This window comes from Amblyraja radiata, chromosome 1, assembly GCF_010909765.2.
Source record: "Amblyraja radiata isolate CabotCenter1 chromosome 1, sAmbRad1.1.pri, whole genome shotgun sequence".
Lineage (NCBI taxonomy): Eukaryota > Metazoa > Chordata > Chondrichthyes > Rajiformes > Rajidae > Amblyraja > Amblyraja radiata.
The window spans coordinates 176,953,998-176,969,122 of record NC_045956.1 but is presented as its reverse complement, the minus strand read 5'-3'; the positions used below and the strand labels follow the sequence as shown (position 1 = coordinate 176,969,122).

Below are 15,125 nucleotides of genomic sequence, written 5' to 3'. Positions count from 1 at the left end.
GCTGATCTATCTTTCCCTCTCAACCTAACCCCCAATATTGACTGGGACTACCTCAATGCAAAAGGCTCAGATGGAGCAGGAGCTGTTAGATGTATTCAAAAAGGTTTCTTGATACATTTTGTGGACAGTCCAACTCAAGACAACCATACTGGACCTTGTACTGGGAAATGAGACTGGCCAGGGGACTGGTGCTTTAGCGGAAGAGCATGTTTTGAGAACCATGATCACAACTACACATGTTTTAACATCTTTATGAATAAGGGTAAGACTGGACCTCAGGTTGATGGGTTGGTTCGTACGTGTGGTGGAGTTGCAGGCAGTGAGGAAGGCTGTCAAAGGTTACAGCAGGATGGAGAGTTACAGGCTTGGGTGGAAAAAGGGCAGATAGAGTTTAGTCGGAGTAGCTGTAAGGTGTTGCACTTTTGGGAGATCAAATGTAAGGGATGTAGACAACAAGGTAGACAGTCGGAACCTTATCTCAAGGAGGAAATATCAATGACAATTTTTTTACAAGTGTGGTGGGGATCTGGAACACACTGCTAGAGATGGTTGTGGCAGTAGATATAATAGTGGCATTTGAGTGGCTTTTAGATAGGTACATGAATATGGAGGGATATGGACAAGGGCAGAGATTAGTTTAATTTGGTATCATGTTTAGCACGGACATTGTGGACTGAAGTCCCTGACCTGTATTCTATTCCTGTCCTATTCTTTGATCAAGGTATCTGAGGAATATCACCTTTAAATATAATCACACCCTTAAGGATAATGGCTTAGTTTCAACAGCTAATAGTTTATTTTTCTTCTCTGCAAGTAAGTAGACAGAGACCCTCTTTTTCATTCAATTGAAACGTAAGCTCAAACTTTTCCATGAATATAAGAAATGGGAGATGCCGATAGCCTTACAGCTCAGTGAGCCTGCTCAGTAACACCATGGCTATTGTAATCTCGGCCTTAACTCCACTCCCTTGCCCTTTCCTCATACGGTTGATGCCAAAAATAGTCCAGATATACGAGTCCTCTAATCAGTCCTTGACTTTCCAAATGTAGTTTAGTTTAGAGATATAGCGCAGAAACAGGTCCTTCGACCCACTGAGTTCGCACTGACCAGCGATCCCCGCACATTAACACTACCCTACACACAATAGGGACAATTTACAATTGTACCAAACCAATTAGCCTACAAACCTGTATGTCTTTAGAGTGTGGGAGGAAACTGGAGGCCCCAGGGAAAACCCACATGATCACAGGGAGAACGTACAAATTCGGTACAGACACCACCCGTAGTCAGGGTGGAGCCCGCTGTACGGCACCCACTCGACCCTTGTGCCACCCACTGAACCTCAATATTCCCTCAGTAGTTGATGGGTCAATGTGGGAGGCAATTGGAAGGAGCATGAGGAACAAAATATAGAAGCTATGAAATGAGGGTATTTGGAAAAAGAGTGTAAACAAAGGAAAGTAAATCTGTGAAATGAGAGCTGTAGGAAAGGCCTCGCAGCATTCCATGTCTATGTATTTTGTTGGTTCACATGCTTGATCAATGGTGTTTTATCACTTACGTTTTATTATTATTAATGTTTAGTGTTTTCTGAGTCATTTGTAACTGTCACTGTATGTCATGTTGTTACTTGTGGGCGGAGCACCAAGGCAAATTCCTTGTATGTGAATACTTGGCCAATAAACTTACTTACTTACTTACTATGTCAAGCTGCTCAAGCTGACCATTTTTTAGCTTGTAAATCTGCAGTATGACCATGGATTGAGAGTTGGTAGCTTAACGACTATGAAGAAGGGCCTCGACCCGAAACGTCACCCATTCCTTCTCACCAGAGATGCTGCCTGTCCCGCTGAGTTACTCCAGCTTTTTGAGTCTATATTCACTATTCAAGTTTGATAGCCCAATAACATCTGAGTAACATTAGGTTCTTCTTAGCAATTGATTAGCCATTTGAGAAACAATTGACAGTAAATACATTTGTTTTCTCCGGTCCCCAAAATTTAAGTGCTTCCATAATGCCATTCTGTTAGTTCTGAATTTCTTCGTAGTTGTATGTTGCTTTTCCGGTTAATTTACAATTTTAAGATTAGAATAATCAAGAATTTCCCTTGAAATAATAACCATCAGAGGAGAATTTTTGCACAGGTAGTTTTGTGCCGTTCTCCTTGATGTGCTCTAAAGAGTTATCACTTCCCTGCGTCATGCTTCACAAATTTATCAACCGTAACAGTCATTAATTTTAAACACCCTGGCCCACATTTCAGTAAAGGTAGTTACCGTAATTCAGAAGTTTGAAGTTGGGAAAATTTGAATAGTTGTTCATAAGTAAATGCTTGTCTTTCATTTGTAGTTTAGCTTAAAGATGCAGTATGGAAACAGGCCCTTCAGCCCACCAAGTCCACACTGACCATCGATTCACACTAGTTCCATGTTATCCCACTTTTTCATCCACTCCCTAAGCCCCAGGGGGAATTTACAGAGGCACAGTTAACATACAAACCCGCACGTCTTTGGGATGTGGGAGGATGCCAGAGCTCCCGGGGGAATCCTGATGGTCACAGGGAGCACATGCAAACTCCTGACAGACAGCACCCAAGGTCAGAATCAGTTTTGCGAAGGGGAGATCTTGCCTGACGAATCTGTTGGAATTCTATGAGGGGAAGTAAATAGCAGGACAGACCAATGACAGTCAGTTAATGTTGTTTACCTAGATGTTCAGAAAGGTGCCACATGTGTGACTGCTAAAGAAGATGAGAGCCCGTGATATCAAAGGGAAGATACCAGCATGGATACTCCAATCATAGCGGATCTAACTCTACTCCTCAACCCTATTTTCCTGCCTTCTCCGCATAACCCCTGACACTCATACTAATCAAGAATCTCTCTCTCCCCCCTGAAAATATCAATTGACGGCCTCCACAGCCGCCTGTGGCAATGAATTCCACAGATTCACCATCCTCTGACTGAAGAAATTCCTCCTCATCTCTTTTCTATAGGTATGTCCCTTTATTCTGAGGCTATGGCCTCTGGTCCTAGACTCTCCCACTAGTGGAAACATCCTCTCCACATCCACTCACTCCAGGCCTGCCACTATTCGATAAGATTCAGTGAGGTACCCACTCATCCTTCTAAACTCCAGCGAGTACAGGCCCAGTGCCGTCAAACGCTCACCGCAGGATGCAAGGAAATAGGTGAGAATCGCGTGCAGCTTATTGCGACTGGAATTGAGGCTGACTGGTTGGAGTAGCAGAGTAATAGAACAAGGAAGGAATCACGCACAAGGAATTATAGACGCTGGTTTATGTTGTCCCCTTATCATGTATCTATACACTGTAAATGGATTGATTGTAAACATGTATAGTCTTTCTGCTGACTGGTTAGCACGCAACAAAAGCTCTTCACTGTCGGTGACAATAATCTAAACTAAAACAAAAAAAAGGCACAAGGTGCTGGAGGTGCCCCTTGATCCACTGTTACTCCAGCACTTTGTGTCTAAATTTGCTTGCCGCTATGGTGCTGAAACGGTAATGTACGCTTTTCATAATACGTTTTTTTCCCCCCACTTTTCAAGCCTGCAAGTGCAATGGGCATGCATCCATCTGCGATACTAAGACAGGCAAATGCTTCTGCACCACTAAAGGAATCAAAGGCGACAAGTGTCAGCTGTAAGTTACATTCAGTACTTTTTATAACCACTCTGCTTTTGGTGCAGGTTTATGGTTGCAATAAAATTTCCTATAATTCAGTTCCACTTTGTGACCATGACATTTTCAATTAATGAGCAAGCTAATGCAATCAAATAAAGTGTTTGGAGAGTAATTTAAAAAGAATCCTCCATAAACTACGGACATCTGTTGTCTTGAGATAGAGGGGAGTAGGATTTAATTTAGTTTATTTCGTATCGGTGTAAAATGCTATCATCATCTTCTTGCCCAAAACATATTATGCATTTGGTATCAATTCTATCCAGATACAGAAATACCAGCAAAACAAGATTATTCTGACGTTTACAAGTTGAATGTTTTATTTCTGTGCATCCGTGTCCACAAAGAGAGCCTATTTGGACCATGTTCCAAAAAGAAGATATTTTTGTTTGCGGAAGTCTTCAGCAGAGGAGAAACTTGGAAATGTAGAGTTCAAGACATTAATTTTCTCACCAACACAGAAATTACCTCTTATTTGTCCACAATATCAGAGAAGATCTTCATTGCAGAAAACTCAGCTTTGAATACGTGGTTAAGTTCTTCTAGAAGGTTTTAAAGAATTATTAATACACATGGCAATATAGTTTAGTTCAGGGATACAGCATGGACACAGGGCCGTTTGCCCACTGACCTCGATCACCCGTTCAAACTAGTTCTATGTTATCCCACTTGCCCCCCTACACCCTACACACTTGGGGGAAATTTACAGGGGCCAATTAACCTACAAACCCGCAAGTCTTTGGGATATGGGAGGAAACCAGAGCACCCAGAGGAAACTCACGGGGTCACAGGGAGAACGTGCAAATTTCATACAGACTGCACTTGAGGTCAGGATCGAATGATGCAAATTTTATTGTATCAATTTGTTTGCAGATGTGATGTGGAAACACGATATCAGGGAAATCCATTGAGAGGAACTTGTTACTGTGAGTATAACTATGGGTAGAAACAAGGAACTGCGGATGCTGGCTCAAATATGAATCTTGAATATGGATCCACAGATGCTACCTGACCCACAAAGTTCCTCCTTCACCTTTTCTCTGGTTCTTGTATTTTTGGGATTAAACTAATTCTGAAGGTCCAAGAGTAGTCCAAAGACCCAATTACAAAAATTGACTAGAACATTTGTCAATAATGCAGACTATGCAGAAATTTACAAGATGCTGGAGGAACTCATCTGTGGAGGGAATGGATTTGAGGGTTAAAAACCTGAAACGTCACCTGTAGCAGTCTGAAGTAGGGTCCCGACCCAAAACACCACCTGTCCATTCCCTCCATAGATACTGCCTGACCTGACTTGCTCAAGATTCCAGCATCTGCAGTGTCTCCGTATGCGGAAATAGTTTGTTTTCATATAGAAATGTTTTAAAAGGCATGTAGATGCTGAACAAGTTCCATCTATCTGGGTTGTGTTACATTGGTGAAAAAAGAACAAAAGATACAAAAGGTAGGACATGTGGGAGGCCCTCAGGGCAGCCAGTGATGAAAAAAAGACAAAAGAAAACTCACAAACAGACGGGGAAGGGAGGGATATGGATCACATGCAGGTAGATGTGACGATTAACTTGGCACCATTGTTGGCACAGACATTGTGGGCTGAAGGGCTTGTTCATAGGATGCTTGTGGACCTAAACCGATGTTTTGTGTGATTTGTGAAAGAAAGTCGAAAGTTAATGCTATATTTAAGAGGGAGTTGGATGTGGCCCTTGTGGCTAAAGGGATCAGGGGGTATGGAGAGAAGGCAGGTAAAGGATACTGAGTTGGATGATCAGCCATGATCATATTGAATGGCGGTGCAGGCTCGAAGGGCCGAATGGCCTACTCCTGCACATATTTTCTATGTTTCTATGTTACGTCAAGAGTGTTTCATTGTCATCGGTCCCGGAACAAAACAATGGAATTCTTACAGCAACATACAAAATTCTGTGTTGGTGCAGCAGAAACCTAGTACTCTGTAAAACCCATAATAAACAACCAGAGAAAGTTCACTATATAGTGAAAAAAACAACAAACAAATAAACACTGACTAGTGCAAAGACAATAATAATGTTCCTAGGTCTATGTAGTTCGATACTTATTTGGAGGTTGTAGTGTTTAATTTCTATAGCACGGTGAGTAAAACTGAACACAAAACTCCAGTCCTGAACTTGGACATTACAGTTTTTAGGCTCCCATGATTTTACCAAAATTCCAGGGGGTGTTGGCAAAGAGTTTTTATAAATGATCTCCAGGGTTCGACCAAGTCACTAACGGTCTCATTTAAAAAAAATAAATAAAGTGAGATGGCCATGAAGTCATACAGTGTGGAAACAGGCCCTTTGGCACAACTTCCCCACACCGACCATTATGCCCTATCTACACTAGTCTCATTTGCCAGCGCTTGGCCCATATCTCTCTAAATCTGTCCTACCCATGTACCATGTACCCAGGTGTAGATGTGTGAAAACCCACACCTCAAGATTCAGGGACAGTTTCTTCCCAGTTGTTATCAAAGCAACTGATTCATCCTACCACAACCAGAGAGCAGTCCTGAACTACTGTCGGCCTCCTTGGTGACCCTCGGACTACCCTTGATCTGACTTTGCTAGCTTTACCTTGCACTAAACATTATTCCCTTACCATGTATCTATACACTGTAAATAGATCGATTGTAATCATGTATTGTCTTTCCGTTGACTGGTAAGCGCGCAACAAAAGTTTTTCACTGTACCTCGGTACACGTGACAATGCAATTGACAATGGACAATAGGTGCAGGAGTAGGCCATTCGGCCCATCGAGCCAGCACTGCCATTCAATGTGATCATGGCTGATCGTCCACAATCAATAGCTCATTCACCCCATGACTCCCTTACTCCGCTATCTTTAAGAGCTCTATCTAACTCTCTCTTGAAAGCATCCAGAGAATGCATCCACTGCCTTCTGAGGCAGAGAATTCCACAGATTTAAAACTCTGGGTGAAAAGGTTTTTCCTCATCTCCGTTCTAAATGGCTTACCTCTTATTCTTAAACTGTGGCCCTTGGTTCTGGACTCCCCCAACATCAGGAACATGTTTCCTGCCTCTAGTGTGTCCAATCCCTTAATAATCTTATATGTTTCAATAAGATGCCTCCTCATTCTTCTAAATTCTAGTGTACCAGCCAATTCGCTCCATTCATTCATCATATGACTGTCCCGCCATCCCGGGAATTAACATAGTAACATAGAAACATAGAAAATAGGTGCAGGAGTAGCCCATTCGGCCCTTCGTGCCTGCACCGCCATTCAATATGATGATGGCTGATCATCCAACTCAGTAACCTGTACCTGCCTTCTCTCCATACCCCCTGATCCCTTTAGCCACAAGGGCCACATCTAACTCCCTCTTAAATATAGCCAATGAACTGGCCTCAACTACCTTCTGCGGGAGAGAATTCCAGAGATTCACCACTCTCTGTGTGAAAAATGTTTTCCTCATCTCGGTCCTAAAAGATTTCCCCCTTATCCTTAAACTGTGACCCCTTGTTCTGGACTTCCCCAACATCGGGAACAATCTTCCTGCATCTAGCCTGTCCAACCCCTTAAGAATTTTGTACGTTTCTATAAGATCCCCCCTCAATCTTCTAAATTCTAGCGAGTACAAACCGAGTCTATCCAGTCTTTCTTCATATGAAAGTCCTGACATCCCAGGAATCAGTCTGGTGAACCTTCACTGTACTCCCTCTATGGCAAGAATGTCTTTCCTCAGATTAGGAGACCAAAACTGTATGCAATACTCCAGGTGTGGTCTCACCAAGACCCTGTGCAACTGCAGTAGAACCTCCCTGCTCCTATACTCAAATCCTTTTGCTATGAATGCTAACATACCATTCGCCTTCTTCACTGCCTGCTGCACCTGCATGCCTACTTTTAATGACTGGTGTACCATGACACCCAGGTCTCGTTGCATCTCTCCCTTTCCTAATCGGCCACCATTCAGATAATAATCTACTTTCCTGTTTTTGCCACCAAAGTGGATAACCTCACATTTATCCACATTATACTGCATCTGCCATGCATTTGCCCACTCACCCAGCCTATCCAAGTCACCTTGCAGCCTCCTAGCATCCTCCTCACAGTTAACACTGCCCCCCAGCTTCGTGTCATCCGCAAATTTGGAGATGTTGCATTCAATTCCCTCGTCCAAATCATTAATATATATCGTAAATAGCTGGGGTCCCAGAACTGAGCCTTGCGGTACCCCACTAGTCACTGCCTGCCATTGTGAAAAGGACCCGTTTACTCCTACTCTCTGCTTCCTGTCTGCCAGCCAGTTCTCTATCCACATCAATACTGAACCCCCAATACCGTGTGCTTTAAGTTTGTATACTAATCTCTTATGTGGGACCTTGTCGAAAGCCTTCTGAAAGTCCAGATATAACACATCCACTGGTTCTCCCTTATCCACTCTACTAGTTACATCCTCAAAAAATTCTATAAGATTCGTCAGACATGATTTACCCTTCATAAATCCATGCTGACTTTGTCCAATGAATTCACCACTTTCCAAATGTGCTGCTATCCCTTCTTTAATAACTGATTCTAGCAATTTCCCCACTACCGACGTTAGACTAACTGGTCTGTAATTCCCCGTTTTCTCTCTCCCTCCCTTTTTAGAAAGTGGTGTTACATTAGCTAACCTCCAATCCTCAGGAACTACACCAGAATCTAAAGAGTTTTGAAAAATTATCACTAATGCATCCACTATTTCTGGGGTTACTTCCTTAAGTACTCTGGGATGCAGCCTATCTGGCCCTGGGGATTTATCGGCCTTTAATCCATTCAATTTACCTAACACCACTTCCCGGCTAACCTGGATTTCACTCAGTTCCTCCATCTCATTTGACCTCCGGTCCCCTGCTATTTCCGGCAGATTATTTATGTCTTCCTTAGTGAAGACAGAACCAAAGTAGTTATTCAATTGGTCTGCCATGTCCTTGTTCCCCATGATCAATTCACCCGTTTCTGACTGCAAGGGACCTACATTTGTTTTAACTAATCTTTTTCTCTTCACATATCTATAAAAGCTTTTGCAGTCAGTTTTTATGTTCCCTGCCAGTTTTCTTTCATAATCTATTTTCCCTTTCCTAATTAAGCCCTTTGTCTTCCTCTGCTGGCCTCTGAATTTCTCCCAGTCCTCTGGTAGGCTGCTTTTTCTGGCTAATTTGTACGCTTCATCTTTTGTTTTGATATTATCCCTGATTCCCCTTGTTATCCACGGATGCACTACCTTCCCTGATTTATTTTTTTGCCAAACTGGGATGAACAATTGTTGTAGTTCATCCATGCAGTCTTTAAATGCCTTCCATTGCATATCCACCGTCAACCCATTAAGAATCAATCGCCAGTCTATCTTGGCCAATTCACGTCTCATACCCTCAAAGTTACCTTTCTTTAAGTTCAGGACCCTTGTTTCTGAATTAACGATGTCACTCTCCATCCTAATGAAGAACTCCACCATATTATGGTCACTCTTGCCCAAGGGGCCACGCACAACAAGACTGCTAACTAACCCTTCCTCATTACTCAATACCCAGTCTAAAATAGTCTGCTCTCTCGTTGGTTCCTCTACATGTTGGTTTAGAAAACTATCCCGCATACATTCCAAGAAATCCTCTTCCTCAGCACCCTTGCCAATTTGATTCACCCAATCTATATGTAGATTGAAGTCACCCATTATAACTGTTTTACCTTTGTTGCACACATTTCTAATTTCCTGTTTGATGCCATCCCCAACTCCACTACTACTGTTAGGTGGCCTGTACACAACTCCCACTAGCGTTTTCTGCCCCTTAGTGTTTCGCAGCTCTACCCATATCGATTCCACATCCTCAAAGCTAATGTCCTTCCTTTCTATTGTGTTAATCTGCTCTCTAACCAGCAACGCTACCCCACCTCCTTTCCCTTTCTGTCTATCCCTCCTGAATATTGAATATCCCTGGATGTTCAGCTCCCAGCCTTGGTCACCCTGGAGCCATGTCTCCGTGATCCCAACTATATCATAGTCATTAATAGCTATCTGCACATTCAACTCATCCACCTTATTACGAATGCTCCTTGCATTGAGACACAAAGCCTTCAGGCTTGTTTTTACAACACTCTTACCCCTTATACTATTATGCTGAAAAGTGGCCCTTTTTGATTTTTGCCCTGGATTTGCCGGCCTGCCGCTTTTACTTTTCACCTTGCTACCTATTGCTTCTACCCTCATTTTACACCCCTCTGTCTCTACGCTCACACATTTAAGAAACCCTTTCCCTTTAACTCCATCCTCCACTATCCCATCCGACACCCCACCCCTCTTATTCAGTTTAAAACCACTCGTGTAGCAGTGGCAAACCTGCCTGCCAGAATGCTGGTCCCACACCTGTTAAGATGCAATCCGTCCCTTTTGTACAGTTCCCCCTTACCCCAAAACAGATCCCAGTGATCTAAGAATCTAAATCCCTGCCCCGTGCACCAGTTCCTCAGCCACACGTTCAGGTCCCGTATCTCCCTGTTCCTGCTCTCGCCAGCACGAGGAACTGGAAGCAAACCGGAGATAACAACCCTGGAGGTCCTGCTTTTCAGCATTTTTCCGAGCTCTCTAAAGTCACGCTGCAGAATATTCATCCCCTTCTTTCTGACATCGTTTGTGCCGACATGCACTACCACTTCCGGATGTTCACCTTCGCCCTTGAGGATTTTCTGCACTCTGTCCGTGACATCCTGGATCCTGGCACCAGGAAGGCAGCACACCATCCTCGAATCCCGTCTGTTGCCGCAGAAACCCCTGTCCGTACCTCTCACAATGGAGTCTCCCACTACAATGGCGTTGCCTGCCTTTGGCCTTTTTGGTAACCTCGTGAACCTACGCTGCACTCCCTCAATAGCATGAATGTCCTTCCTCAAATTTGGAGAACAAAACTGCACACAGTACTGCAGGTGTGGTCTCACCAGGGCCCTGTACAACTGCTGAAGGACCACTGTTTTCCTATGCTCAACTCCTCCTGTTATGAAGGCCAACATGCCATTAGCTTTCTTCACTGCCTGCTGTACCTGCATACTTACTTTCAGTGACAATAAACTAAACTGTAACTGATATACTGTACGCATTCCTCCTGTCACAGGAGGAATTAAATTCTGAGCTCAACACATTTCCTGGCAGTTTGTACATTCATTTCACCTTACGTATACGTATGGACAAGGTACTGGCTTGAAATCCACAACCACTTTAATGGAAACAGAGTTGAAGCCAAATTGTCTTGCTGTGTCTGACAAGCAGAAGGGATCTCGCACATGCATTTCTCTAAAACCAAAGGAATGAGATCTCAAATCCTGAACCAAGCATCACTATACAGCCTGCAGAATCAATGTAGACACTTATCTAGATAATAAAAGTCATGGGCTGATGCGATTTGGTTAATTTAGTCTGAAGGAAACTGAAGTTGATGTACTAATTGATTTTCCACATCTGAGTTTAACAGATTTTGTAAACGCTGGTATCAAAACCATGGAAATGGGCTATTGTACGGTGAACAATAGGAAAGTGGCAGAAAAATCAGCCCAAAATACAGTGAACTATTAACTTCCTGAAGCCCTGAAGCCTTTACTCAATTTTAGGGTCCTAGCCTCCCCAATTTGACCAGGATTAACAACCCTACCATATCTCTAGTCTCCCCCTCCTCTGACTCGCAGTCTGAAGAAGGGTCTCGACCCAAGAAGTCACCATTCCATCTCTCCAGAGATGCTGCCTGTCCCGCTGAGTTATTCCAGCATTTTGTGTCTATCTTCGGTGTAAACCAGCATCTGCAGTTCCCTCCTACACATTATGTTAAAGTTATTCAAGACTTGGTGAGGACACATTTGGAGTATTGTGTTCAGTTTTGGTCACCGTGCTATATGAAGGATGTCACTATGCTGGAAAGATTTACTAGGATGTTGTTCGGACTTGAGGGCCTGAGCTCTAGGGGGGAATTTGAACTGGCTCGGACTTTATTCCTTGGAACGTAGGAGAATGTGAAGTGATCTTGTAGAGGGGTATAAGATCATGAGGGGAATAGAGTAGGGTAGATGCATAGAGTCCTTTATCCAGACTAGGGACATTTAGAACCAAAGGATATAGATTTATGGTGAGAGGGAAAAGATTCAATGGGAACCTTAGGAGCAACTTTTTTACTCAGAAGGTTGTGGGTATGTGGAATGCTGCCATGGGGAGGTAGTTGAGGCAGGTACTATAACGGCATTTAAAAGACATTTGTGCAGGTACATGAATGGAAAAGATTCAGGATATGGACCAAACACGGGCAGATGAGATTAGCGCAGTTGGGACATCTTGATTGACATGTGCGAGCTAGGCCGAAGGGCCTGTTTCCGTGCTGTATGATTCTATGGCCTCCATGGATATGCAGAGAATGGAGGGAGATGGATCACGTGCATGCAGTGGAGGTTAGTTTAACTTGGTATCTCATTCAGAACAGACGTTGTGGGCTGAAGGCCTGTTCCTGTGCTGCACTCTTACAACAATTGAGTTGCTCATGTTTCCATAAATAAGCTCCAATTATAAAAGACACAAATGTTGCTGCTGGGTTCTTGTGTTCACGGACTCTTATCTGCATAAAGCCAATGAAGTGCCGACCAGGATACCCGCCCAAGCTAATCCCACCTGCCTGCATTTGGCCCATATCCCTTTACAGGTCCACCACTGACTATCCGGCACCCTTGGTTCCAAGGACATTCTGGATTATCCGCTTTGCCGGACCGACAGGTCACGGCCTTGACGGGCCGAGATACCGGCCCCTAAATTCAGCAGTGGATGTCGACTATGGGAACAGATCGGCTGGCTTCGGCCGGGCCAGAGTTCCAGAGCCCCGGCCGCAGGTAGAAAATTCCACCCGGCAAACGGCCGCGGAAGTCGGCTATGGGAACGTATTTGTTGGCTCCGGCCGGGCCAGAGTTCCCGTAAGTCCCGATGTGGTTGAGATCGGCAGCCTCACCTGGCCTGGGTGCTAATTTTTATGAGGGGCGATTTAGTCCAGATTATAGGAGGGGCCGAATCCACATGGCTGGTGGACCTGTACGTGTCGGAGTGGTCAAGTTTTTAAAGCTGCATCCAATATTGCCAATTAGCTGTGCAAGTAATGACCTGCAGATTTAGTCGAGCAGCTCTACCGCTGCTCTTTTCCCATTGCTTAACATTTACATATAATTTAATATATTCAATTGGTAAGATTGCTGTTATATTGTTGCATAATTATTCTGTGGACATGTTGACATAAGTTGAAGTAATCTTTGAAATTGTTTGTCTTAAATAATAATTCCTCTTATAACAAATGCATTATTCAACTTTCAAATTAAAATTTGGGATCTCTGGCAATATAACAGATTAATTTCATGTAATTGTGTGAAAAGCATTTTGTTATATGTTGACGGATTATGATAAGGACCTAATTAATTGAATCTACTTTAGTGAACGTTCCTGCACCTTATTACTCGAGTCCAGCATTTCAGGGCATCATTTTAGCTTCTCTCCTTTCAGACACGCTGCTGATTGACTACCAGTTCACCTTCAGCCTCTCTCAAGAGGATGACCGTCACTACACTGCTATTAACTTTGTTGCCACCCCTCAGGAGGTAAGTATTTCCAATGACTGACTTCAGATAAGGCCTTAAATTGGCGCAGTGTCTCGGCTGAAAATGAGATTAGGACCGTTTGGCCTATTTCTTGCTGACAAAATTCACAGGACACATCATCATATTGAGCACTAATAGCTGCTCGTTTGACAGTTCAGGTTAGAGATCCCGCGGGCATGAAGAAATGTGCAAGTAACCACTTGAGTACTAAAGGAAATGGAAAATGAAGGCTTGACTATTTGGCCATTGTTCTCTTTTCTTTCTGTGCTTCAAAGGTTTTGGCTGTTCTCAATTACTCAACATTGAATCTTAATAACTTTCATATTCTCAGTTTGGGTCTTTCGTGTCACTTTTTAAAACCTATGATCTATATGTTGGAGGCTGCAGGGAGACCTCAGTAGGGGTTTAAGAAGGAACTGCAGATGCTGGAAAATCGAAGGTACACAAAAAAGCTGGAGAAACTCAGCGGGTGCAGCAACATCTATGGAGCGAAGGAAATAGGCAACGTTTCGGGCCAAAACACTTCTCCAGACTGATGGGGGGTGGCGGGGAGAAGAAAGGAAAAAGGAGGAGGAGGAGCCCGAGGGCTGAGGGATGGGAGGAGACAGCCCGAGGACTGAGGAAGGGGAGGAGACAGCAAGGACTAACAAAATTGGGAGAATTCAATGTTCATGCCCGCAGGATGCAGACTCCCCAAGCGGAATATGAGGTGCTGTTCCTCCAATTTCCGGTGTTGCTCACTCTGGCAATGGAGGAGACCCAGGACAGAGAGGCCGGATGGGGAATGGGAGGGGGAGTTGATGGGTTGAGAGTTGATGGGTTGATTAGTTTAGTTTAGAGGAACAGCGCAGAAACAGGCCCTTCGGCCCATCGAGTCCGCAATAACCGGCACATTAACACTACCCAACACACACAAGGGACAATATACCTTTATACCAAGCCAATTTACCTACAAACCCATACGTCTCTGGAGTGTGGGAGGAAACCGAAGATCACTGAGAAAACCCACATAGGTCACGGGGAGAACGTACAAACTACGTACAGACAAGCACCCGTAGTCAGGATTGAACCCAAGTCTCTGATGCTGCGAGGCTGCAGCTTTACCACTGCGCCACCGTGCCACCCTGTGCTTCAAATGCTTTGGATGTTCTCAATTATTCTATGTTGCATCTTTATAACTTTCATATTCCCAGTTGGGTCTTTGCTGCCGCTTTAAAAAAAATCTATGATCTTAATCACACAAATCGAGGATTTGAATATAGGAGTAAAGAGGTCCTTCTGTAGTTGTACAGCGCCCTAGTGAGACCACACATGGAGTATTGTGTGCAATTTTAATCTCCAAATTTGAGGAAGTACGTCCTTGCTATTGAGGCAGTGCAGCATAGGTTTACGAGGTTAATCCACGGGATGGCGGGATTGTCTTATGAGGAAAGATTGGGAAGACTGGGCTTGTATTCATTGAAATTTAGAAGAATCAGAATCTTATAGAAACATATAAAATTATAAAAGGATTGGCCAAGCTAGATGCAGGAAAAATGTTCCGAATGTTGGGGGAGTCCAGAACCAGGGGCCACAGTCTAAAAATAAAGGGGAGGCCACATAAAACTGAGATGAGAAAAAACGTTTTCACTTAGAGAATTGTAAATTTGTGGAATTGACTGTTGAGGCCAATTCATAGATACATAGATACATAGAAAATAGGTGCAGGAGTAGGCCATTCGGTCCTTCGAGCCTGCACCGCCATTCAATATGATCATGGCTGATCATCCAACTCAGTATCCCGTACCTGCC

At 43.7% G+C, this 15,125-nt stretch overlaps 1 protein-coding gene across 2 annotated transcripts in view; it reads left to right on the top strand.

Annotated features, from left to right (window-relative positions):
* Window positions 1–15,125, top strand: part of atrn (attractin) — a 358,557-nt gene that overhangs the window by 193,448 nt on the left and 149,984 nt on the right. For both annotated transcript variants that reach the window (XM_033035556.1, XM_033035562.1), the window contains exons 20-22: window positions 3,573–3,666; window positions 4,579–4,631; window positions 13,240–13,334. In XM_033035556.1, the coding sequence (XP_032891447.1) occupies window positions 3,573–3,666; window positions 4,579–4,631; window positions 13,240–13,334 (242 nt within the window). The remainder of the gene's footprint in view (window positions 1–3,572; window positions 3,667–4,578; window positions 4,632–13,239; window positions 13,335–15,125) is intronic.